At 46.2% G+C, this 26,338-nt stretch overlaps 1 protein-coding gene and 1 non-coding gene across 5 annotated transcripts; both read right to left on the bottom strand.

Annotated features, from left to right (window-relative positions):
* Positions 1–188: 188 nt before the first annotated feature.
* On the bottom strand, positions 189–14,429 carry LOC132572327 (uncharacterized). 4 transcript variants are annotated; one of them, XM_060239240.1, is made up of 7 exons: positions 14,190–14,402; positions 13,626–13,795; positions 10,626–10,789; positions 10,372–10,485; positions 6,718–7,299; positions 2,770–2,850; positions 189–818 (listed from the first exon to the last, which is right to left on the bottom strand). In XM_060239240.1, the coding sequence occupies exons 3-7, from the start codon at positions 10,657–10,659 to the stop codon at positions 376–378; spliced, it is 1,254 nt and encodes a 417-aa protein (XP_060095223.1). In that variant the 5' UTR covers positions 10,660–10,789; positions 13,626–13,795; positions 14,190–14,402; the 3' UTR covers positions 189–375. The 4 variants fall into 4 exon arrangements, with proteins under 4 accessions (XP_060095223.1, XP_060095224.1, XP_060095225.1 ...); XM_060239241.1 differs by having other exon boundaries at positions 13,626–13,933; positions 14,190–14,397; XM_060239242.1 differs by lacking the exon at positions 13,626–13,795 and having other exon boundaries at positions 14,190–14,429.
* A 9,907-nt stretch (positions 14,430–24,336) lies between these two features.
* Positions 24,337–24,426, bottom strand: TRNAY-GUA (transfer RNA tyrosine (anticodon GUA)). The gene is given in 2 exon segments: positions 24,337–24,372; positions 24,390–24,426. It is a non-coding gene; the product is annotated as a tRNA-Tyr (tRNA).
* Between the last annotated feature and the right edge of the window lie 1,912 nt (positions 24,427–26,338).

Here is a 26,338-nt window from a genome sequence, read left to right as displayed (position 1 = left end):
GGGAGGTCCCAGACGTGCAAGACCCAACAGTCTAAATGGCAAAGAATTCAATTGGGTAAAGTCAAGCAGGGCAAGTCAGTGTGACAGATGATTCTACCAATGGAAATGCCTCACTGGTCCTCTCTCCAATATTCATCAGACTCACAGCACACACACACATACACACAAAAGACACAGTGCTACTTTAATTTTCTCTCTCTGCTTTTTTTTGGTGTGTTTTTTTACACAATCAACAAATAAAACATTATTGTAAAAAGCTTTAAAATTCCTGAAAAGTAAAACCACAAACCCGTTACAAAGGTACCACCCCAAGGTCCTGCATGCCGAGAAACTCTAAAACAACAATCGTTCCATGAAAGTGGCACAGTTCCGAAGTCACCTTCTGTACCTCGCCCTGGAAACTGGCCGCCTGGGAACAGCCAAGCGCAAAGGAGAAGGCTCCACCGGATGACTGGGCTGCCCAAGCCGTGGCAACCGGGCATGCCGGGTGAGTGTGGGGGTCGCCAGGGCCTGAGTCTCCGCCTGCTTCCGCACCAGGGACTCCAGCAGTTCCGTCTGCCGATTCATGAGCGCAATGATCTGCTCAGTGTCCATGCGGTCTCTCTCACGGTCCTCCAAGTCTGCCTTGGCATATTCCCCAAGGGCAGCCAGGATCTGGTCAGTGGCTGCTTGCACCCTTTTGTCAGCCGCCTGTGTGATTTCCAGGGCCAGGTCTTGCCTGTTTTTCCGCTTTCGTTTTCGGATGTTGGCAAGCCGTTCGGCAGCGTAAGACCTCGCAGGGCCAGGGGAGGGACTCTGACAGGGGGTTATGGGCCCGTCTGAAAGACACAACACGAGATGGAAATGTTCAAGCCAGAACACCATTTGAATCTCTGAGGTACCCTAGCTGAGGCACATACCAGAGATATAAGCAAGAGAGGCTCAGATTCAAATATGGCCAGTCATTTGAGTTTTCAAATATATATTGCTGGACCTAGAAGTAATTTCCATTATTGGATGAGAAGGGGGGGGGGTGATTTTCACTGACTTTCCCCTTTCTACTGCAAACCCATAATTCACTTCTCACGCCTCTCCTTAAGGTCCTCAGGACAAGCATTTTGGGAACCATGTTGGGCTGAAAGGAGGTGAGAGAGGCCAGAAATTTTCATTCTACTGTTGGAAATCCCTCTATGGCAGGAATTACCACCACATCCAAGCTATGGATTAGTCCAGGGACGGCCAAACTTGCTAAACATAAGTGTCACATAGACTAAAAGTCAGATGTTTGAGAGCCACAAGACGTGAATGTCAAATGTTTGAAAAAGGGATGAAAATAGATGGTGAAGGGGGAGTGAGAGGTGGAAAGAAAGCACCTTTAAATTTAAAGAAACTTTAAATGCATTCTTCAAGCTGCCGGCTGGCTTGGCTTGGCAAAGTGATTTAAAGATATAAATGCCTTCTCAAAGCTGGCCAATGGGGTGGTGGGGGCTTCAAGAGCCACAAAATGTGTGAAAGAGCCACATATGGCTCCTGAGCCAAAGTTTGGCCACTCCTGGTTTAGTCATTCGTTTTGTCTTTATCATCCACCTCAAGACTCCCACAATACAGGGATCTCTGGAAGGTGGAGCAAGACCCATAATAACCATACCTAATTAGATCCTTCACCAAACCAGTTAGCTTGCAAGCTGATTTTTAAAATAATAATAATAAATCAGTTACCAATTCTGGTTTCTTGGCTGATCACAAGCTACAGTTTTCCAGTTCAGGCATCCCCCCAAGTCATAGCGAAGAGAAAAAGAAACGAGATTGGATGTATACCCTACCCTTCATTTAGAATCTCAGAGCAGCTTACAATTTCCTTCCCCTTCCCTTCTTCACGACAGACACCCTGTGAGATAGGTGGTGCTGAGAGAGCTCTCCAAGAACTACTCTTGAGCAGAACAGCTCTGAGAGAGCTATGACTGACCCAAGATCAGTTCAGCAGCTGAAAGCAGAGGTGTGGGAATCAAACCTGGTTCTCCCAGATAAGAGTCCACACACTTGACCACTACACTAAACTGGTTCTCCTTAACCATGGTGTAACATCTGCAGTGAGCCACAGGTAAACAAGACAGCATTTGTTCACCTTCATGATGTGCTACAAGGCTTCTAAGTCCCACCCACCAGACTTCTTGGGGCAAGCTGGAATGATTTTAAAGAGATCAGGTTGGCATGCTTTTGAAAAACTGCTGAACTCTGGATCACATGCGACTAACAAAGTGAGCTAATAAAGACATTTGTGGATTAGTAACCTCTGGGGACCTATTTACAAGGCTGCCTGTTTACCCTCATTTCTTTCATGGCTCAGCAGCAGAGCATCTGCTTTGCATGCATAAGGTCCCAGGATCACCTCCCAGCATATCCAGTTTAAAAAAGCAGAGTGATGTGGAAGAGCTCTGCCAGAGACCCTGGAGAACCATTGCCACTCACAACAGACAGGAATTTGACTCTGCTCCATCCCCTTCCATACTTTGGTTCTCTCCCACTCAGGGCAGGGCCCTGCCTGCTTAGGCTTCAGAGTGCCATATATAACTCTCTGAAGCTACAATGCTATGTACATTTACCTGGGGCTAAGTGCTATGAACTCATTGACATTTCCCTCTCAGTCAACAGCTACAGGATCAGGCTGCTGGCATTCTGGACACCTAGAGGTGATTTGGAATGCCTCAGGCAACCAGACAGTTGACTACTTAAAAGCTTGGGCAACTGCGGTCAGTGTTGGCACCAGTCGCAGGAATTGTCTGTTCGTACCTGCTGTTGAGGCGGAGCTGCCTGGCTTATCACAAGGAGCAGAGGCCAGGGGAGGAGCTGGACTGCCGTCTTCTGCTATGCCTGAAAAGACACACATCTATCAGTTCCAGAAGGACACTTGGGTTCATCTGTAGCAGTGAGAAGCCCAGCGTTAAACTATCATGAACATGTCTTGAGGCTTTTCTAAATCCACATTTGCCTTGCTTGAGTGTTCCTATTACTTTGCCCCGCCCCCCCGTCCCCGTTCTGCATGTGTTTTGATCCCTGTAGTGGTTGATTTCTTATCTTATTGCTTTAAATCCGGCATATTTCCCCACCGGTTTTTATGCACAACATAAATCTATGTAATATCAAATCAACCACTACATCAGAGATGGCCAAACTTGCTTAGCATAAGAGCCACACAGAATAAACATCTGATGTTTGAGGGAGGGAACGAAGGAAGGAAGGATAATAAATGGGGGGAGGGGGGAGAGAAAGGTGAAAAGAAAGAAACTTTAACTTTAAATGCATTCTCCAAGCCACCAGCTGGCTTGGCGAAGTAATTTAAATGCCTTCTAGCAGGCTGACAGGGCAGTGGGAATTTCGAGAGCCACACAATATGTGTGAAAGAGCCACATGTGGATCCTGTCGCAGTTTGGCCACCCCTACACTAGATAGAGGGAGCAAAACACCAGTGCAATAAACACCACACCCTACCCTGAAGCAACAGGAACACACAAATGAGGAAAAGAAGAATGAGGAAAAGCCTTGATTCATTGCAGAATAAATCCCATACAGGCAACAACACCTTTTATCTAATGTACGGAGCAATGGTGGGAACTTACATACATGGCCCAGCAATAACAGAGGACAAAGATGCGAAAAGTACAGAACGTAACCTGATTCCTGGAGCACTGACATTGCATGTGAGAGAGATCATCATGAAGGTAATGTGGAAGCCAAAAAGAGACAGAAAAATAATCTTCCTGAAGATGGGAAAATGTCACACACTCCTTGTTCAGACCTTTAATAACATTTCAGCTCTGTGGCCCTCTCCCTGCATCTCCTCTGAGATTGCACTGAACCCTTCAGGAAGTGAAAGCCTCTGTCAACTTTGGTACAACATGTTGGTCGGTCACACATGAAGCTGATTTGTATTGCATCAGACTACCATCCCTCAAGATCAGAATTGTCTACTCAGACTGTCAGCAACTCTCCATGTCCTCAGGTAGAGGCCTTTCACATCACCTACTACCTAATCCTTTAAATAAGAGCAGCTAGGGATCGAATCCGGGGGATCAAACCTGGAATCTTCTGCATGCCAAGCAGATCCTCTACCTCTGAACCATGGTCCCTCACCATGGCAACAGCAGGGACAGCCCAACAAATAGAGGCTTTCTGATTGCATTGCTCAGGGCTTGAATGATGGTTCTCTCAATCATCGTAAGTGGCTGTCCATTCGAGATGGGTACTGTTTTCACAACAAAGCCCATTTAAATCTACAGTCATTGTGGGTGGATTTAGGTACCCACTATTATCTCTCTTATTCATCCATTATAACAGGATATGCATGGGGGAGTGAGAAGTTTCCCTCCCTCTCCCAAAATTCTACAACTCAAGTACATCCAATTAAACTGATCCTCAGGACAGCCAAAAGAAAATACTTCTTCACTCAATGAATTGTTAAAATGTGGAGTTTGCTGCCAGAGGATGGAGTGATGGCCACAAGCATAGGCAGCCTTAAAAGAGGATTAGATACAAATTCATGGAGAGGTCTATCAGTGGGTACTGGCTACATTGGCTGAAGGGAAACTCCATATTCAGAGGTAGTAAACCTCCGAACACCAGTGTCAGGAGAAGGCCTCGGCCTTTGTATCATGCTGCCGGCTCTTCAGGGAAACAGGCTGGCCACTGTTTGAGACAAGATGCTGGACTAGATGGACCACCAGCCCAATCCAGCAGGTCTCTTCTTATGTTCTTATAACATAAGCTACCGGAATGCATTTTATTCCATCACATTTTTATCCAGCCCTTTGCTCTCAGAGTTCAGGGCAGTATACAAGAGTCTCCCTTCTTCCATTTTACAACCACCCTGTGAGGTAGGTCCAGATGAGTGACCTTCCCAAGCAATGCTCCCTCTAAGCTGTGGAGTCATGAGCAAAAATTCTACTTCATGAGCTACTGGCATTAAAGTAGTGAGCTACTGCATAAATTAGTTTGCTCTGGGGCCATTTTTCCCGAGTTAACAATATCTACACACAAAAATGTGTGAGCTGGAGGATAAAAAACTATGAGCTAGCTCATACTAACTCAGCTTAGAGGGAACACTGTTCCCAACCCTCTTTGTGACTCACATGGAACAGTCTCGTGCTTTTCATGCCAATGTGCCAAGAGTCCTCCCTCACAGATAGCTTTCAAGGGCTTCCAATCAGATCCATTAACTTGAATCCACTCACCAAGCCCTGGCTTTCCTCCTCTTCCACTAGTTGATGGAAGACACCAGTTAATGACCCCAAGCTCCATCTTCTGATGGGCCAATTAAATTGAACCTCAGGACAGCCTGTACCTGAAGGCCTGTCACATAGAAAACAACTCTGCACCATCCTCTATCGCTCCAGAAGGTTGGACGAGAACCAACTGGTTGAAATTAAATCAGAAGAGCTTCCAGCTAAACATCAGGAAGAACTTCCTGACAGTCAGAGCAGTTCTTCAGTGGAACAGGCTCTCCTTCTTTGTATGAGGCAGTAGGCTCTCCTTCTTTGGAAGTTTTTAAACAGAGGCTAGATGGCTATCTGACAGCAATGTCTGTGAACTTAGGCAGATCATGAGAGGGAGTGCAGGGAGGGCTGCATCAGTACTTAGCTCTTGTGACCCTTTCTTACACACTCAGGGAAGTGCTGTTTGTCACTTTGGGATCAGGCAGCAATTTTTCTCCAGGCCAGTTTGGCCAGGGATCCTGAAGTTTTTGTTTTTGCCATCTTCTGGGTATGAAGCCAGGGTCACTGGAGGTAGGTGGGTGTGGGAGGTATTTGTGAGTTGGACTAGATGGCTCTGGAGGACCCTTCCAGCTCTATGATTCTATGAGCTCTTCCATTTCACCTGTGGGGGGTGATGTTTTTGGTGTTTCTCTATATAAAATACTCCCTACAATTACAGAGCTCCATTACCAGGAGAAAGGTTAGCCTACAAGCCTCCATCCTGACATCTAAAGGGAAAGCTGGTGGGAGATTAACATTCAGACACCCACACATGGAAATAGTGCAGCCCAGCATCAGCTGTCTCACATGTGGCTTTGGCACATGTTTTTTTGCTCTTCCCTTCTTCTGCTCCATGAACCATCAGATGGAGATGGCCGTGGGAGGGGTTTTCTCTGTTTAGCTTCCATGCCACAGAAATGCCTCTGGTGTTTCAGCTTGAATTACAAGCCCAATGAAAATTAACCAGCCACTGACCACCTACACATTGAGAGACGCCCATGATAATGTGAAATCAGAGATTCTCCCATCTGAACATTTACCAGTGGCAGAGCGGGTGAGTCCCGTGGCAATCAGTGTAGCACAAACTCTAGGCTTGTTAATTATATCCATAATTTACCTTACAAAAAAAAAAATCCATGCCAGCACAAAAGCTTTTAAAGTGCCACAGCAAGCTTGGGCTACTGCCACAAAACACAGACAAATCTTGCAGAATTTACACCCCAAAGCCGTTTTTGAAACTTTGTGCCATTGGTCATTAAGAGTCATTAAGAATTGTTGGAACTCTCTGTCTGAGGCAGTGATGCTCTGTATTCTTGGTGCTTGTGGGGAGGGGGATAGTGGGAAGGCTTCTAGCCCCACTGGTGGACCTCCTGATGGCACCTGTGGTTTTTTGGTCACTGTGTGACACAGAGTGTTGGACTGGATGGGCCATTGGCCTGATCCAACATGGCTTCTCTTATGTTCTTACCAAAGAGCACCCCCCACTCACCCATTGGAGGCATTACTGGGGTTTCATCGGGGGCTTCTTCCTTGATGTGCAGGGTAGGACAGCAGTCTGCCATATTGGAGATCTCAGCTGGCAACTGAGTTCTCAGGGCAAAGAGCTCCCGACTAGCTGGGCTACACTCCTTGGGCTCCTCTGGCATAGGCTCCTCCTCTGTGGAGCACTGAGAAATTGTGTCTGCTAGGGATGCTCCACGGTGACTGAAACTGAGCAGTCTGTCTGGAGGCGGGATGTTTGCATCATTAGCCAAGAGGTGATCCAGCTGATCATAGAAAAGCCAAGCTAAATGCCCTTTGCCGGTAGAGTTGTTGGCCTTGGCGATCCTATAGTCCCTCTTCAAAGTTTTGATTTTGGAGCGGCACTCCAAGGCGGAACGTTTGTGGCCTCTTTTGGCCATCTTGCTGGCAACCACCTGAAAAGTTTCAATATTCCTGTGGCTCCGCTGAAGCTCCTGCTGGATCTCCCGCTCCCTCCAGATTACCAGGAGGTCAATGACTTCTGGGTAGGTCCATGTGGTGCCTCGATATTGCCTGTAGGGAGCGATTGCAGGTTCTGAAGATACACCACCTGTGGGGCAAGAACGAGAAGAAATTGCTTAAAGTAAGACACTTGGTCATGCACAGTGAAGACCACCAAGGAAGTCCAGACTTGTGACAGAGAGGCAGGCAATGGCAAACCATCTCTGAATGTCTCTTGCCTTGAAAGCCTATGGGGTCACCATAAGTCTGCTGAGACTTGACTGTACTTTCCACCACCACATCTCCTGATAGACCATCTCAGGTAACAAGATTGGGAGATACTTCTATCCAGGGGTGGAATTCTAGCAGGAGCTCCTTTGTATATTAGGCCACACGCCCCTGATGTAGCCAATCCTCCAAGAGCTTACAAGGTTCTTTTTTCTAAGCTTTTGGAGGATTGGCTAAATCAGGGGTGCGTGGCCTAATATGCAAAAGGAGCTTCTGCTAGAATTCTACCCGTGCTTCTACCAAGCCTATGGAGACCTCCTGCTGGATAGGTTAGACAGGACTGGATTCCATTGACCTTTGTTCCGACTCAGAAGAAAGCAACTCCATATGAAACCTCCACATCCAGCAAGAATGCAATGGGTTCCACCCACAGGCAGTAAGTCAAAATCCTAGATTTGCAAGATTTCTGTCTCAGCATGTTTCAGCATGGGGAGCTGAAGCAGACAGACCTGCATTTCTTCAAACCAGTACATTTCTTAACCTGGTTTAACATTGATTCTGAGAGAGGTGTTTCATGGATTGTAGACTGGGCAATTACATAGAACCAAAGAATTGGAATGGGCCATACAGGCCTTCTAGTCCAACCCCCTGTTCTATGCAGGATCAGCTAGCATCCCAGACAAGTGTTCATCCGGCTGTTGCTTAAAGACTGCCAGTGAGGGGGAGCTCACCACCTCTGTAGGCAGCCCATTTCACTGCTGAATTGTTACTGTCAAAAAGGTTTTCCTAATATTCAGCCGGTACCTTCCTGCCCTTAATTTAAGCCCCTTATTGTGAGTCCTCTCCTCTGCTGCCAACAGGAACAGCTCCCTGTCCTCCTCTAAGTGACACCCTTCAGACACTTAAAGAGAGCAATCATGTCCCCCCTCAACCTCCTCTTCTCCAGACTGAACACTCCCACATCCCTCAGCCATTCCTCATAACTTTACACAAAGTGGTGTCTGAAAAATCACCAGCAGAGATAAGGCCTTAAAAGAAAAGCCCCTCTTGACGGGCCATTCATTCTCAAAGCTTCAAGCTCTCTCTTCCATGCCAAGCAGGGCCTTCTGCTCAACCTGCCCAAAATCCAGGCACAACACCAGAGCTAAGGCCCTCACCATATTTTGGCTATCTCTGAATGCCAGTCGCTACTTCTAGCAATTGGTGAGGCTTGGCTTTCTTGCTTTCTGTTCCAAAGCGAATTCATTCTTCCTTCAGCTGCCGTCTGGTCAGAAGGCTTTATAAGGGAGCAGCAAGTAGCAGGATGCCAGGTTAGACTGCTCCACTACAGGCAGGAGGACCCAGGTTCCAATCCTCACTCTGCTGTGGAAGCTTCATCTCCCCCACAGTGTTGTTGTGTAGATAACATGCATAAGGGAGAACCATGCATACCACTCGGAGCTCCTTGAAGAAAGGACAGGATAGAGAGTGGAGTACATGCTCCAACTTCTCTCTTTTGACTATGACACTGGCACTGCGTCCCAGTACAAGACACACCCTGAAATTATACAGAGTGTTGGGGGAGCATGGCTACACTGTACTGTTTATATGGATATTCTGGAGGGGATGTGGCTCTGCGGTAAAGCATCTGCTTGGCATGCAAAAGGATCCAAGTTTAATGCTGAGCATTTCCAGTTAAGAGGAGCTAGTCATATATGATTGCCTGAAACCCTGCTTGTCTTGGGTAGACAATAGTGATCAACCAATGGTGTCATGATCCAATGCCTAGTGAGGCCTACAGGTTCCAGAGAAGCCTGTGTTAGAGTAGCTACCGGGCCTACATTTCCCATGATCCCTCTGTCCCTCTGATTGGGTGGGCAGTAGTTTTGGAGGGAAAAAATTGCCCAGAGGGGTGGGACCTGGGAGGAAACAATAGAAGGCCTAGCTACAGACAGGGGAGTGTCCTCTCTGAGAATGCTGAGCTGAATAGAGGCTGCAGCAAGAGGAATCCCTCACCCAAGGGCAATGAGGCCAGTAAAGGAAGGGTATGTTTAGATAGTCGCATCAGGGCTGTTATTTCTTTGCATCACCTTTACTGTTTCTACCTTTTACTGTGCACTAATTATTAAAACCACTTGTTTTGAACACCTACAATAAACTGCCTGGGTCCTCACATCTCTTTGGTCATGGATAGAAGGTGTTTTGTTAAAAAGGAAGACAGGGGTGGGTGGGTGCTTTCAGTTGTCCCAGACAGATCCTTATCAGAGTGGTGGCAGCCAGTAGGAGGCCCTCCCAGGTACCCTGCTGGTGTGACAAATGGTCTGATCAATAGTTTCATGCGTTCATGTGAATAGGAGAGCATGGTAATATTTCATAGGTCACTGGGGGAAATGGCTGAGTTTGGAATGCTGACACAGTAAAGAGGGTAACAAGTAGAGTAGTGTGGAAGTACTGAACATCTTAGACTGTGAGACTTCAAGACAGAGAATGATTTCCAATTGTGTAAAACTATATCCTTTAGCATACAGGAAGATGAATCCAAATAAATGAATAAAGCATTTGTTTAAGAGATGAGCAGACTCAACAAGGCTGCATCCTGCACTGCTAACCAATACATGTTCAGCATTCATTATCCATTAGTGGCTACTAGCCAAGGCTATGAAAGGGAACCTCCATATGCAGAGGCAGGAAACCTCTGGATACCAGTACCAGGAGAAGGCCTTGATGTCTATGGCCATTTTTAGCCTTCAAGGGTACCTGGCTGGCCACTGTGCAACATGCAATAGTCAACCTGACTTTTCAAGTCTAAAGCCTGTGAAATAATCACAAAAGGAGCACCTCTGAACATGCACAGAGTACATTTGCCACACTGCTAGACAATCACAAGCAGCTCCTGCATATCCCGAAAAATTTCTGTCAAAAAGGTATACCTTATCCAGACTCGATTCCTTCCAAGGGAAAGGGTGCTCCTCACCTGACTTGTTTCCAGGCAGGATCCGTCGCTCTCTGGAAGCCTGATCGCTTGGGATCCACAGCTCTTCCCCTGGTTCAATCTTGCAGATCAGCTCTGGTTCATCAACAGGTAACCCTGCACAAAAGTGAACAAAAAAGTGACAAGGTTGCTGCAACCCATTCCTGGCTGGCAAGAATATATCACCCTATGCTGCCTCATCCCAAGCCTGAAAGACAAAAGGTTTTGCCATAACAATCACAGAGAGGGATTCTTACCCATCAAGGCCACAGGCGTAAAGTTATTCTGCATGGTTCCAAGTTTTTTCGTTCAGGCCCAGCAAGGCTCTCTGGAGAAGCCCACCGTTGCCGCCTTGGGGGCCACCACCATGCAGGCTGACACACGGCGCTCAAAGTCTGATCCCCCAGTTTGGTCCCGGGAACTGTAGTAGTAGAAACAAGCAAAAGGGGGGGGGGTAAAACGTCAGGCTGTTGTACATTATATTTTATCCTAAGTGTGGATCTCATTGATGCTAGGATATAAAGGAACCCTGTGCAATTTGTTTGGAGCATCCAGACAGCCAAAAACCATGAGAGTATTGTTTTATATGAATTGAAAATATTTGTGTACCACTACCAGATGTGTTTAAGGTAGTTTCCATTAAAGCACATAAAATCCGTGGTACATAAATCAGAAATAATGGCTTGGATCACATGGAACCATTCATGCAGATGGAAGGGATTTGTGCCAGTAGAACAGACCTGCATCTTTCCTCTCTCACTGCAACCTAAAATGTCCTTGAAACCCTGCTGCAGGAAGAACAAGGGATGCCCCTCCATGAACAGCACATGAGAGGAGTCAGAGGTCTGCAGTGGGGAAGGGAGCCACACTACAAAAATCTGTGGGATCCAACCCATAATAAAGACAAACAACATAAACTGCATAGCTCTATCGCTGTAAAGTAGCAGCATTAAAAGGAAAAGTCCTTTTTAAAATGGTCTAAAACCTTGATCTTAATATATATCAGCTTAGAAAGACCAACCTGCAAAGTATAAAAACTCTGGTAAAGGTAGTCCCCTGTGCAAGCACCAGTCATTTCTGACTCTGGGGAGACATCGCATCACAATGTTTTCACAGCAGACTTTTTATGGGGTGGTTTGCCACTGCCTTTCCCAGTCATCTACACTCTCCCCCCAGCAAGCTGGGTACTCATTTTACCGACCTCGGAAGGCTGGAAGACTGAGTCAACCTTGAGCCAGCTACCTGAGCCCAGCTTCTGCTGGGATCAAACTCAGGTCGTGAGCAGAGCTTGGACTGCAATACTGTAGCTTACCACTCTGCACTACGGGGCTCCTCAAAACTCAGGTAAACCATTTTAAAATCCTGATGCCAGCAAATTGGCACTCAGCAGGTGTGGTGAGAGAAAGTGCTGTCAAGTTGCAGCTGACTTATGGCAATTTTGGGCTTTTCAAGGCAGGAGATGTTCAGAGATGGCTTCCCATTGCCTGCCTTTGCTGAGCAACCCTAGACTTGCTTGGTGGTCTCCCATCCAAATGCTAACCATGGCTGACCTGGTTTAGCTCGAGATCTGATGCGATTGAGCTGGCATGGATGACCCAGGGTAAGGAAGGTCTCAGGACGGGAGGCACACAAACCAGAGCCTCACTTGAGAATCCTACAATTTGAGGAGGCTCCCATAGGAGCTGGCAGTCCTTTACAGATTATGGTAGCAGACCATACAGTCCCCAAAGAAGGAAGCACCAGCCCTTTGAATTGAACATGAAAATGAGCAGTCAGTCAGTCAAATTCTGGGGTGTACAGGGGAAATGCAATGCTTGTGACCTGTACCCACCAGCAATCATGCTGCTATGGATTCCTGAACCAATTTTCAAAGGCTGCCGCACAACCTAAAACATTTCCAGTGTTATTTAAAACCATCGGGGGGGGGGGGCAGAAGAGCTGAAAAATTGAGAATTAGCCCAAAGGTACAATCACCTTTGTGACAGCCAGGGCCCCCTCCACTCCCCAGTCCCACCTCCCTCAATCCGGGCCATCCTGCCAAGAGCAGGAAACAGTCGAGTTTCCCAACCCCAGCAATTTCGAGGATGCGTTTTTCCCCAGGTGGCTGCCTTGAAGGGCTACAAAAGCCTGCAAAACCAGTCTGAGCAGAGACCACAGGAAAAACAACCAGTGAGCATGGCACGTATTGAGCAACGTCAGTTGGAGACATCACCTCTGGGAAAGTGAGCATCTGAACACCATCGCTGTCCCTTGCACAAATCAGAATTGGCTGCCCGACAGAGCAAAAACCTGACCGTTTCTTCAAACCGAACACTGGTTGCAAGAATAGGGACATTTGCAGAGGAAAGTATACTGCAGGGGTCCCCAACCCCTGGGCCATGGACCGGTACCGATACGTGGCTTGTTAGCAACCGGGCCGTGAATTGTATAATTATTTCATTATATATTACAGTGTAATAATAGAAATAAAGTGCACAATTGTATCATCTCGAAACCATCACCCCCCCCCCCCACCGCCCCCTAGTCTGTGGAAAAACTGTCTTCCACAAAACTGGTTCCTGGTGCCAAAAAGGTTGGGGACCACTGGTATACTGGATTGGGGCGGGTGTGCATCTAGCAATAAAATTTCAAATCCCCACCCCCTCCCCATGAAGTCTAGTAATCAACATATACTTAAAGTGAAACCCTCCATTGGGGGAAAGAGGGGAATCAAAGCTGGAGAGACTATATGTTAGAGAAGCCAAGCTAGCATGAGAAAGCCAGCCTGTGAACACTCATCCCACTAGCATCTTTGATCCCACCAGTTTGCAAGTTTTGTTTTTTTAAACAAACAAACAAAACACCCCACTTGTTAAGCCATGAAGACTAAGCAGTGCTGTCACCACCTTCAGCTATCTAAATGAATGAATGGCTTGTCTACAAGCCGCATATGATGAGGGGGTGTAGGAAACACAGAAATGGGGGAGGAAGATGGGGGTGACAGAAAAGGGGCACACACACTGGATGGAGGCAGAGAATACCCACTGGAGCAGGACGCCAGCGTCTTGACCAGGAAAGGGTGATCATCTCCCTTTCTCTCTCTCTAGATTCTGTATAAAAGAGGAACAAACACACATGTTCTCTTTCCCTCCTCCAGCGGAAGACCAGCGAATCCATCTGGATGGATTTAGCCAAAAATCCAATAAAGTTTTATTTTTTAAAGATCCCCAGCACAACTATCAACGTGAGGGCAACTTCCTCCGCCCAGCACACCTTACCTTTTCCTCTTCCCTCTCTCCAGCCAGCTTTACAGCCCCTCCTAAGAAAGGGCCTGCGACCCGTCTTGCTCCGTGTTCCGGCACCGAATGCGGGGGAGGGAGGTGGAATCCCGGTCCTTTTGGGAACAGCAGGGGAGGAGAGGCAGCTTGGGTTTCCTTTCGCGTGGGCCCTGAAAAGAGGTTGGTTTTCCGGGGAACACACCAGTTATTTTTGTATGATGATAACGCTGGTGTTGCCTTATCAAGTCAAGAGGACTTGCTATTGTTTTCTCTCTGGTCCGACTAGGTGATGTGCAGAGATGAAGCGGCTAGAGGAAGGAGGAAAGAAAGAACCGGGAACCCTAAAGCACAGATTTGCAGGACGCGTGAGAACTTTCAAGCCAGAGATTGGGGGTGCACGGTCGGGGGTGTGTGGGGGAAGGGAAACCCCAGCTGCATCCACGAGATCATTCAGGCTGGCCACCAAACTCTGGGGCACTTCCTGCCGGAGGAAGCGCTGGGCCAGCTGGATGCCCGGGATGACTCACGCCTTGTCCAAACTCCTCCGAGGTCCTAGAGACGTACCTTTTCCTGCTTGCTGGGTTTTAAACCCCGAGGGGCTTGCCTGGATCTCCCCGGCTCCACCACGCGCTTCACTTGGAATGAAGTCTGGGGTGTTTTGGCAATGGCTGCGGCGGCTTCCGAGGAAGTGCGGGCAAAAAAGCTCGAGAGCACGTCCACACACTAGAGCACAAACATTAAAAAAAAAAAACCCTTTACTTTTAGCTGTCGTGGCTTCCCTTGCAAGGAACCTCGGAGATTGTAGTTTCGATGACCGGCCTGGCTCTGCTGGAGAAGTCGCTCAACAACCTCCCGAAACTACAATTCCCAGGGTGCCTCGGGTGGAGTTCGTACTAGCTAAACCAGTTTTGGAACCAGATTGAGTTTGTAGTGTGTACGGTGAGAGGAACAATCAAGGAACCAACGCCTTGAAATGGGGCTGAAGACCAGGACATTAGGAGAGGAAAGTTTGTGGGAAGCTGAATCCACAAACCAAAATCCTTGCAATGGCTTTTATTCAGACCAGCCAGAATAACACAACACACTCTGCAAGCTTCGGACTTCTCCAGCAGAAGAAGTCTTTATCAGACTGAATATTTAAACATGAAACAAGATAAATGTTTTTTGGGGGTGGGGGTGGGGGTGGGGTTGTGCTTGTGTGTTTTGCTTTGTTTGTGGAATATCCAGCCTAACCTACTGAAGAGCCTTGGTGAACTTGAAACTTTACATGCCACATTGTGTCTTGGCTGCATTTCATAAAATATATATCCCTGACAGGGTTGCCAGGTCTATGTTGGAAAAAAGCTGGGACTTTGGGAGTGGAGAAAGCAACTGCGTTGAAGCTACGTTCCTTAGGAGCACCCACCTTGTGAATTCCAGTTGGACTATTTCCAAGTTTGGACTTATATCTATTCATTTGGGGATGGGTTTTTTGGCCCTCTTGGGGTTTCTGTTACTTTAAAAGGCCCTAGCTCTGCTGGCTTCTATCAATATTGTATTGTTTATTGTGTGTTGTACACAATCCTTGTAATATATTTTTGCAAACTAAGTCGGTGTACTACTTGGTGGCTTTGATCAGTCTACTAATTACACCGAGTGCCCTTCAAGCAGCACATTTTCTGCAGAGAAGCTGATCTCTGCCCAGCTGGAGATCAGTTGTAAAAGCAGGAGATCCCCAGGCCCCACCTTGAAGCTGGCAACCCTATTGCCTGACTTTGATTCTTCACTTTTGGGTAGGTAAGTGAGAATCTTGTGAGAATAAAATGTGTGTTTTGATGGGCTTTATGGATCCTGGAAGACACATACCCCCCCCCCCCCCACAAAGTATTTTGAAACAAAATTAATTTAGAGTTTCCGAGATATCCCCATTGCCACCCTGCTTAAGTCTTAATAAAAAAGATACCCGTAAATAAAATAAAACTTCACTGGCAACTTAAAGATTAACAACATGTATTTGTTTTGATTATTTCATTTATTTATTCATTTCAACATGAACTTTCACAAATATTTCAGAGCAGTCCAACACAGAAATTTAGCAGAAGAAATTTTCCATACTATTCTATCTGCTTCTTGGGAAACACATGCCCAGCCCCATTCACTCTAAATGGCAACCATACATACTGGGAGATTATGCAGATTGCAAGTGCCCATTGTGAAGATGAGAGTGCTGAATCAGAGTTGCCAGCAGGCCTGGAGACAAATGGCCTGTCCCTTTCACAGAAGCTTAATGTATACGTAGGGTTACCAACCTTCAGGTGGTGGCTGGACATCTTCTGAGATTACAACTGATCTATCGCCAAGTGACAGGATGAGTTCACCTGGAGAAAATGGCCACTTTGGAAGGTTGACTGCATTATACCTGACCAAGGGCTGCTCTGGTCCAGTCCTCATCATCCCCCCAAATCCTTGTTCATCTTGAGAAAAGAATAGGATTGGCTGGGATACATTCTGCTCTGTATTGGTTTCAGACATGAAAAGAAATAAGAACCAGAAAATGACTGATTCTGATGAAGTTTGATGTAGCAGTGGGGGCCAAACTGTGGCTCAGGAGCCACATGTGGCCTTTTCATACATACTGTGGCTCTCAAAACCCCCATCGCCCCATCGGCCAGTTTGGAGAAGGCATTTGTCTCTTTAAATCATTTTCCAAGCCAAGCCAGCTGGCAGCTTGGAGAATGCATTTAAAGTAGATTTATTTCCACCTCTCTTTCCCCTATCTTCCTTCCTTCCTGTTTGGGGATTTTTATTGTACCCCCAACAATATGAAACACCAAAATCAAAACCTGCAGTTACCGAAACAACCTGCAGGTATCAGAAGGCTAATATATACTCACTAATAAGTGTTAAGACCTCGTAGATAAACTTTATCTGACTCCATGTTTTCTCAAAGCAAAAACGGTTTATTAGACTCCAAGTTTCTCCTTTGCACAGAAGGCTTCAAATACAGTTAGAAAGGGAAAACAAGAGATTACATTAGTACAGTTGCTCCTTTAGACTTAAGAAGACTCCTTTAGAAGGCTTAAAATATATGGGTAGAAAGGCAGAACAGAAAACAGTTTACACAGAGCATAAAGCATAAAATACAATCAAGCAGAGATTATACTGAAAAATCTGTCCCTATAGGACTTAGCCCAATTAGTCTACGTTTTCCCATTTAAAATCTAAGTCCCAAGTCCCATTCTATCAGAACTATGCTCTATGTTCAATGTTTGAGGCCTCAAACAGAAATTAACAAGGACTGTTAATTAACAAGGATTGTTAATTTCTGGGCTAGACTGACAAAGAGCTCCCTGCCTCTGATACAGTCTGCAGCTTTTGCTCAAAAGTGGAGGGCTTCTAAAGGCTTCAACCCAACTCTTTATCAGATCTACTGGATCACACTGCACCCTAGCTGTGTTTCTGACGTCAGCCAACTGTAGCTAACTAAAAACAATCATGGCTGAGATTGTCCTTAGTTCACTTCAACCCTTCACTCACTTAGCAGCCATCTTTGCAAATGGCTGCCTCCTCCATCTTGTTTCCTCCTTGCTATATAAGGATTTTTACCAAATATGGGCCTTCCTGCATGATAGTGCTGAATAGCTGGTGGCCAAGTTCACAACTGCATCTAAAATAATTATGAGAGCCAACTCAGAGGGAAATATAGAGACTTCTAAGGTGTTTGAAGAGCTTAGTGCTCATTTCATAAGACATGGCTACTATCAGAAAAAAGTATGTTTAAGACCATAAAGAATATGGTTAGGATCATAGGGAGGGCCAACCCAAAATAAATTCTGCCACACTTCCTTCCTTTTCTCAAACATCTGATGTTCACATCTTGTGGCTCTCAAATATCTGACATTTATTCTATGCAATTCTTACATTAAGCAGGTTTGGCCACCCCTTTAAATGAGTATTTGACCTCAGCTTCTGTTGTTAGGCAGGTTCACTGATGTGATCTGTTACAGCCAAACTTCACTGAAGCAATTGGCTGTCTTCTCAACCACAGTAGAATCTTGAGATCTACAGTGTAGGTTGTTTTGCTCCTGCTTTGGATGTTGGTATTTAACAATCATCATTTTGCATAGAGTTCTGGACTATATTTAATTGCTATGAATATGATTGTAAAAGTGGAATTGTAGTAATTAATTGTGAAAATCGATGTTGATAAATCATGCAATGATCAATTGTAAGAATAATTTAAACACAAGATAATATAGTTTTATGTTGGTAATAGTTTCTTCATACAAGCAAACTCATAACTAGTTAGAGTATAAGCTATTCTTGTTTTATTTTCCTGTACCCTGCTTTCCCTGTTGTTTTGACTGTTTTGTGGGATGGCAGCTGGTAAGTAGGGCTGCCAACCTCCAGGTGGGATCTGGAGATCTTCTAGAGATCACAACTGATCTCCAGACTACAGTGATCACCTCCCTTGAAGAAAATTGCTGCTTTGGAGGGTGGACTGCACGGCATTATACTCTGTCCCTCCCCATACCCTGCTCTTCCTAGCCATCACCTCCAAATCTCCAGGAATTTTCAGATCTAAAGTTGGCAAGCCTACCTGTCATTTCCAACAGCTTTAATGAGTTCCAGCTCTTCAAGAGATCGTTTTCAGGTTTCAATCAAGGGACATGCAAAGTTCTGATGAAGAAGACATTGCCTCTGGGCATGTACAGAGTGCTTCTCTTTCACACTAGGTATGTCCACCAGACATGGGTGAAGGGTTTCTCTTGTCAGAGGACTTGGTATTCAGGGATGCTGGGTTCTGAGCTCCTCAAAATTAAGACTTAATTCTAAGATTGTCCATCTAGATTCTAGATGAACAATGAACATTGTATTCAGAGCTGCGTTTCCAGATACCAAAGATGAGATCTGGGCAAATCCTCCCCTCCCCCAGTCTAACAGAGATCTGATCTACTATTTTTGGCAGCTGCATAACTTCCTGTTGCTGCCAATTAAGTTATAACTGAATAGAAAATTGCCAGAGTAGCCACAAGGTGGCAGCAGAGCATTAAAGAATATACGGTAAATTGGTTCCCTCTTTTTAGTTTTCAAACGAAAGTGCATAAATATATATTTCAGTTAAAACCTGGGACAAAGCGAATTTACTGTGAAAGACAAAGAATAATCAATTTCCCTCTATTGTTTCCCCCAGACTTTCTTCCCAGACAAGGGAACTCCAAAATATTTTGTCTTCAGGGCCGGCCCTGCCACTAGGCAAGCTAGGTGATTGCCTAGGGTGCCAACCTTCTGGGGGTACCAAATTGGGTGCCCCCCCCCTCGTGACTGAGTGACATCAGTGGGAGTGGGATGCCAGAAGTTAGCCTTGCCTAGGGTGCCAGATAGTCTAGAGCCAGCCCTGTTTGTCATCAGACTCAGCATAGTTTTACAGACATGATGTTTTCTTCCATAGGACCAGCAGCTCAGTAGCATATTTTATTTGCATATGCCCCAGGATCTGTGTGCAGCGGGGAGAGAATGCCCCACTTTATACAGACCCTGGCTGGAGGTTCAGGAGCTGTGCTCCTGTGAGCTCCTGCTGAATTCAAGCCCTGCATAGGACCCCATACCACATTTTAAATATATATGTATGCTATTTATAGTCTGCCTTTCTCACCCAGATTCAAGGTGGATACAACATGGGACATCCAGTAAACAATGCAGTAGGATTTGGATTGCAGAAATCTGAAGCAGAGCTGGAACAAAGCAGAAGCATTCAAACCTGACACATTAAATGTTGCAGAAATGACATAGGAGGAGCAGCCATACAGCAACAAGTGGTCCACAGTACCTATCCCTTTACCAGAACATCTTTCTAAACCATTTTGTTACAGTACAGCCCAATTACTTACATTGAAAAGCAACCCTCTTGAATAATTCAGTTTTGCATAGTTTGTGCAGACAGCCAGGAGAGCTGGGGGCCTTCCTGACCTCCTTGGGCAGACCATTCCATAAAATTGAGGCCACAACACAGAATTCACATATGCAGGCAGTTGCTGATTTTGCTCATGTGTAGGGTGGCACCTGCAGAAAGTTGAGCTCAGACACCTGAAGATGCCATGCAAAGCATAGCAAGAACCAGTGCCTTTTTTGAGCAGGAACACAGTTTCAGCTGACTTAGCATCAGGGGATGTGGCTTAATATTCAAATAAGCTCCCGCTGGGCTTTTTCTTTTCTTTCTTTTTTTTTTTTTAAACTCTGGTGAGAACAGTGGTCCTGCAGACATGAGCGAGGGACCAAAGCCATGAGAAACTTTGCATACCTGGGACTGAGCTCCTACTGGTGGGGAACTAATGGAATGACTGCAGAATGGGAGGATTATTCTGCCTACCTCCTGATAATAATTGTACTGTGGTTCCAATGTTACAGTGGCATGAATCCAGCCGGTCAAATTGACCATGACAAGGTTGGGGGTTGTTTTGTGGGTTTGATGGAGTCGGAAGACAGAGGTTTTTGGAAGCTGCATTAGTTTGCTTCACCGACAGCAGTGCTGGATCCAGGACATCCCCCAGGTCTTAGTTTGTAAATCTTTCTCAGTGTTCAAGACTCTACAACTGATGTCCAAGCAATAGAGATCAATTGACCTGGAGAAAATGGCCACTTTGAGAGGTGGACTCTATGGCACAATACCTTGCTGAGGTCCCTCCCCTGCCCTCCCCAAACCCTGCCCTCTTCAAGCTCTGCCTTTCCAAAATCTCCAGGTATTTCCCAAGCCTGAATTGGCAGCCCTAGGTTTAGTCCTTTCAATAAATAAGCAATAAAACAAACTTTGAAAAGTATGTTTATTAGGATTTCATTTTTAAAAAAGCATTTTGCTCCTGATCCAGGTTCTTGAAGTGTCTGACAACAAAAACACTTTAAACACTGGCAGGTTTAGAGTAGCATAAATATTCAGGGACTACATACAGGCCTCTCTGTTGTATGTATGCAACAGGAGGTGCACTACACAAGCAACAAATCAAGTTCCTTCAGCTCACAGTCATAGCCCATTGCTTTCCATAAAAATACAATGGAAAACAGTGTCAAACTGTAGCTCTGCTTACTGTACCTCATTCAGTCCGGCTTTCGCCCGGGTCATGGGACGGAGACTGTGTTGGTTGCCCTGGTAGATGACCTTCAGTGGCATCTGGATCGGGGTGGCTCGGCGGTGCTGATGTTGTTGGACCTGTCGGCTGCGTTCGATACAGTCTACCATCGGCTACTGACGTGCCGCCTTGCCGACACGGGGATTCAGGGGTTGGCTTTACAGTGGCTTTCCTCTTTCCTTGATGGTCGGGGACAAAGGGTCGTGATTGGGGGGGAACTATACCGGAGGTGCACACTCGATTGTGGTGTGCCCCAAGGGGCGGTTCTCTCCCCGATGTTATTTAACATCTATATGCGACCCCTTGCCCAGATTGCCCGAAAGTATGGGCTAGGGTGTCACCAGTATGCTGATGACACCCAGCTCTATCTGCTGATGGACGGCCAGCCATCTATCTGCTGATGGACGGCCAGCTGGGGACCGGGGGGGTGGATGGGGAATCCCCCTGCCAGTTTTTGACGGCGGCAGACAGGGTCAAGAGCCTGGGGGTACTATTGGAGCCTTCTTTAAAGATGGAGGCTCAGATAGCAGCCACTGCCAAGTCCGCGTTTTTTCATCTTAGGCAGACAAGGCAGTTGGCCCCCTTCCTGGAGCATGACGACCTAACAACAGTGATCCATGCTACGGTCACATCGAGGTTGGACTACTGCAATGCCCTCTACATGGGGCTGCCCCTGTCCTGAACTCGGAAACTGCAGCTGGTGCAGAATGCCGCGGCCCAGCTGTTATTGGGTCTCCCAAAGTGGGGACACATTCGGCCGGGTCTTCGGAGCCTGCACTGGCTTCCAGTGATGTACCGAGTTCGGTACAAGGTGCTGGTCATTACCTTTAAAGCCCTATATGGCCTGGGACCTGCCTACCTGAAGGACCGTCTCTCCCCACATGTTCCTCAGAGAGTGCTGAGATCGGGAACTCAAAATCTTCTCGCTATCCCTGGGCCAAAAGAAGCCCGCTTAAAATCCACTAGAGACAGGGCCTTCTCTGTTATGGCCCCTACATGGTGGAATCAGCTGCCGGAGGAGGTGAGAGCCCTGCGGGACCTTGTTCAGTTCCGCAGGGCCTGTAAGACGACCCTCTTCCGGCTAGCTTATACCTAGCTGAGACGAGAAACTCAATGTAGCTTTGCCAGACTCCTGTTCACATAGCTTTGGAATGTTTAATGGTTTTAATGTTTTATTTGCTCTAAATGTTTTAATTGTTTATATATTCAAATAATTGTTTAATTTTATGTCTGACTAATTGTTGGGAGCTGCCCTGAGCCACTTGTGGAAAGGGCGGGATACAAATCATAAATAAATAAATAAAAAATAAATTCCTCATCTGAAGAAGTGTGCATGCACACGAAAGCTTACATCAGGGGTGGGGAACCTTTTTTCTGCCAAGGGCCATTTGGATATTTATAACATCATTCGTGGGCCATACAAAATTATCAACTTGCCTAGGTCCAGGGCTTTTTTGTAGGAAAAAAACAGCAGGAAGTCATTACCATATTAGACCGCATCCCCTAATATTAGCATATTAGGTCACACACTCATTAGCAGATTAGGCCACACCATCTGGGATAATCAAGTGCAAATGGAACTGGTGGTAGCTGGCTCCCACCACATCCCTTCCTCCCTTCATGCAGAAACTGCAGCTGCTCCCAGCAGACCTTTAAACTTTTAAAGGCACTCATATTCCCCAGCAGCAGTCCTTCACAATGCCCACCGCAGGCTTCACAGAGAGAAAGAGAGAGAGGAAGGAAGGAAGGGATGGAAATAAAGAAATGTGGGGAAGAAAAGGAAATGAAATGGAAAGAAGAAAATAATAAAGGAAAATAATGGGGGGGAGGATAGAGGGGAATAAAGAGAAATTAAAAAATGGGGGAAGAAAGGGTAATATAGAAAGGGGGAAGAAGTGGAAAGAAAGGGAAATAAAGAAATGGGGGAATGGAAATAAAGGGAAATAAAGGGGAGAAGAAATGGAAAAGTGAAATAAAATGGGGGAAGAAAGGGTAATAAAGGAAAATAAAGAAAGGGAGAAAGAAAGAGAGAAAGAGAGAGAGAAAGAGAGAGAGAAAGAGAGAGAGAAAGAGAGAGAGAGAAAGAGAGAGAGAAAGAGAGAAAGAGAGAAAGAGAGAGAGAAAGAGAGAGAGAAAGAGAGAGAGAAAGAGAGAGAGAAAGAGAGAGAGAAAGAAAGAAAGAAAGAAAGAAAGAAAGAAAGAAAGAAAGATAGATTAAGGGAAACAAAGCAATGGGGAGAAGAAATAGAATGAAATGGAAATAAAGAAATGAGGGGGAAATTTACCTGAACTGTGACAGTGACTTTTCCAGGCCCCACAGTGATCCTGGCCGGTCAGCCAGGCCCCAGGGAGGCCACTGCACAGCATGGCTGGGCCCAGCAATCCCCGAGGACAGGACCAAGTGTTCCCCATCCCTGGCTTACATTCTGAATAAAAGTTTGTTGGTCTTAAAGATGCCACTTGACTCCTGCTTTGTCATACTGTGCAGGGTTTACTCAGCCACCTCTTTGAATATCTTCCAGGCCCCCAGTAGGGGTCAGTCACGAGAGGTTGCCTTGACTTCCAGGTCCCTGCATATATACAGAGAGAGCGACCAGCTGAGGGCCTGAAAGGGATGGGGAGGAACCGGAAAATCTCTTATCTCCTCAGATTTGCCTCCTCCAGGATCCTGTGAGCTCTGAGGAGTCTGGTTTCCTTCTCCCTTCTTTCCCCATTTTCACTGTGACACAGTTGCTCTGCAAATCCCACCTCCCTTTGAAGCATTTTTGTTCTTCAATCAGTTTTCAAGGATTTCTGTGAGCTGCCTGGCTTTGCTGCTTTTACCATCCCCTAAAGGGCCAGTCACAGTCCTAATTCATACAGTAACACCATTCCATCCTGACCATAGATCCAGGTGAGCAGCCGTGTTGGTTTGAAGCAGCGGAACAAAGGTTGAGTCCAGGGGCACCTCTAAGACCAACAAAGTTTTATTCAAGGTATGAGCTTTTGTGTGCAGACACACTTCCTCAGATACAATGAACTGGAAATTACCAGTCCATACGTACCTTCGTTGGTCTTAAAGGTGCCACTGGACTCTATTTGCTCTATTCCTGATCTGAAACCTAAAGATAATAACTTTAGGCCGGATGACCCGCAGAACTTTTAGCAGTCCTTGTGGGTAGCCTATTAATTCCTCAGTATCCAATCGGATGGGCCTGTCCTCCACCTTAGCAACCAATCACAAAGCGCAGTCCCAATTCCAAGCTCTTTCAGCAAACTCTCCGCCTGCTCTTGGTTTTGCAGTTCAAGCAGCAGTAGAAGCGGAGGGTAGGTGTTGTCAATTTGGTTTATAAAGCCAAGCGATCCAGCGCCAGCCGCCCTAGCCCAGGATCGGAGCGCAAGAAGAAACAGGATCCAAGCTCATTTGCTTTCTTTAAGTGAACACGGCAGCTTGAGACGCGCGTGGTATTTCTGAACTTCACAATTTCTGCTCCAGTGTAAAGAGAGAGCGACCAAAAAGCCATTCTGCTACTTTGCCAGCAGTCACCTCGACCAGGAAAAGTTAAATAAAAGATATTTATAGTAGGAAAACGAGATGAGTAAAAAGAAGGGGAAAAAAAAGATCACTTTCCTTCGAGCCGGAATCGAACCAGCGACCTAAGGATGACTACTGAGATACCCTCTACAGTCCTCCGCTCTACCAACTGAGCTATCGAAGGAACACGTCAGACGCTGTGGATTACAATATATAACCTGCTTCTGCTGCAGTATAGTTATTTGCTTCGGGAAAGCACAGTCGAGGGTGTTTTCATCATTTATGTTGGACACGATTTACCTGCTCCTAATGCCGAGGAAACTCGTTCCAACGACGATTTGTCGCATTTATTCAAATTATGTACAAATTGAAAATGTCTTGTCATCCATATTTAGGGTTTTTTTTTTTTTAAGAAAGCGCGGCAGGAAAAGTGCAGGAATTGCAGCCTTAAGGGGGCCTTTTGCTAACTCTATTGAAAGACCCCCCAAGTATGGCAATGCAGGAGCAGAATGGGGGGGAAAACCCCATATAAACAGGCTTGGGTTTCCCCTTTATGAGTCTCCTTGAAAAATCCTTTCTCCGCCATCTGGCAAACACTTTAAAACTGGAAACGTTTACAATCCCATCCCTACACGAAGCCAATTTCAGACCCTTGGAAGTTGCCCAAGAGAAAAAGCTTTTTTACCCACTTTTTAAAAATTGGGATTTAACTGTTTCCAGCTGGCTGCCATTCTACCATTCAGCCACACGATGGCAGCATGTAAACGGTGTGATTGAGCCTCAATTCGCCTGACTGTGGCAGAAGAAAAGAGCAATCCAGGGGGTCCTTAAAGACTATCCAGAGGGTCCTTAAAGACCAGGCCTCAGATTCAGCAGGAACTCACAGGAGCACAGTTCCTGAACCTTTCTGACAGTTTCTCCTCTTCTTCCCCACCTCGCTTGTCCACTGAATAGTAGGTGCAGCTGCATGACAATCCCTGGATTAGGAGAGTTGGGCAGCCAGCCAGTCACCAGGGGCTTTTCTACGCCCCCAGCAGCCCCCTTGGAGAAGGCCATGGCACCCTTTCTTCACTTCTTATGTGATTTTGGGCAGCAGATGGCTTGCTGGCCTTTTAACTGGGGAGGGGCAGCCCAGGAAAGCTCCAGGCAAGCGAGGTCTGCTTGGCTGGCTGGATCTCAAGCAGGCTTCACTTGCCCACGGCTCTACTTTCTTGCATCGGGTTGCTTTTGGCTGGGGTGTTGGTGGCATATGCCAATGAGTTATGTTAATGAGCTCCATCACCTATTTTTCTACAAAACGGCCCCTGTTAAAGACTATCAAAATTTGTGGCAAAGTAGGAGCTTTTGTGGGTCGCTTCTTCAGAATGACAGCGGTGAGCTTGGGACCCATGGAATGCCGTGATTAGAATTGCAATGCTTTCTTGCTGGTTTATTTTGTGATGATTCGATTATAGAACAGCCATCTCTGAGTGACGGCATGGGAGAGCTCTTGAGCACGCACAGAGTGCCTTTAACGGGGGGGGGGGGTGTCCTCTAAAAAATAAAGATGAGGTCAGACTTGTGCACAGGACTCTCAGCGGGGGGCCTCTTTAAAATAAAGAAACAAAGTATTTCTTTTCTCTTTAATCTTTGGAACATAGAGGAGGTATCATAAATGCCGACCACACATTTTCCGGCTTTTCGTGTCCTTGATCTGGCAAATAGGGTCTTCTCTTAAATTCTTTGGTTTGCACACATGACAAGTTCACAGAAGCAGGAACTCATTTTATCAGCTCATTAAAGATTTGACACAGATTGTTCCTATCTGTGGTGGCAGCTCCACATTGGGAAATACCTGGAGATTTGGGGGCTGGATCCAGGAGAAGGTGGTGTTTGGGGAGGGAGGAACCTCAGTGGGATATATTATATTTGTTGTTGTTCAGTCACACAGTCGACTCCGACTCTTTGCGACCCCATGGACAAAGTCACACTAGGCCCTCCTGTCTTCTACCATCCTCCGAAGTCTGCTCAAATTCGTGTTAGTTACATCAGTAATGCTATCCAGCCACCTTATCTTTTGCCATCCCCTTCTTCTTTTGCCTTCTGTCTTTCCCAGC

The sequence above is a fragment of the Heteronotia binoei genome, chromosome 5 (genome assembly GCF_032191835.1).
Source record: "Heteronotia binoei isolate CCM8104 ecotype False Entrance Well chromosome 5, APGP_CSIRO_Hbin_v1, whole genome shotgun sequence".
NCBI classification, from domain to species: domain Eukaryota; kingdom Metazoa; phylum Chordata; class Lepidosauria; order Squamata; family Gekkonidae; genus Heteronotia; species Heteronotia binoei.
Note: the sequence above shows the minus strand (reverse complement) of the source record. Positions and strands in the feature narration are given on the sequence as shown.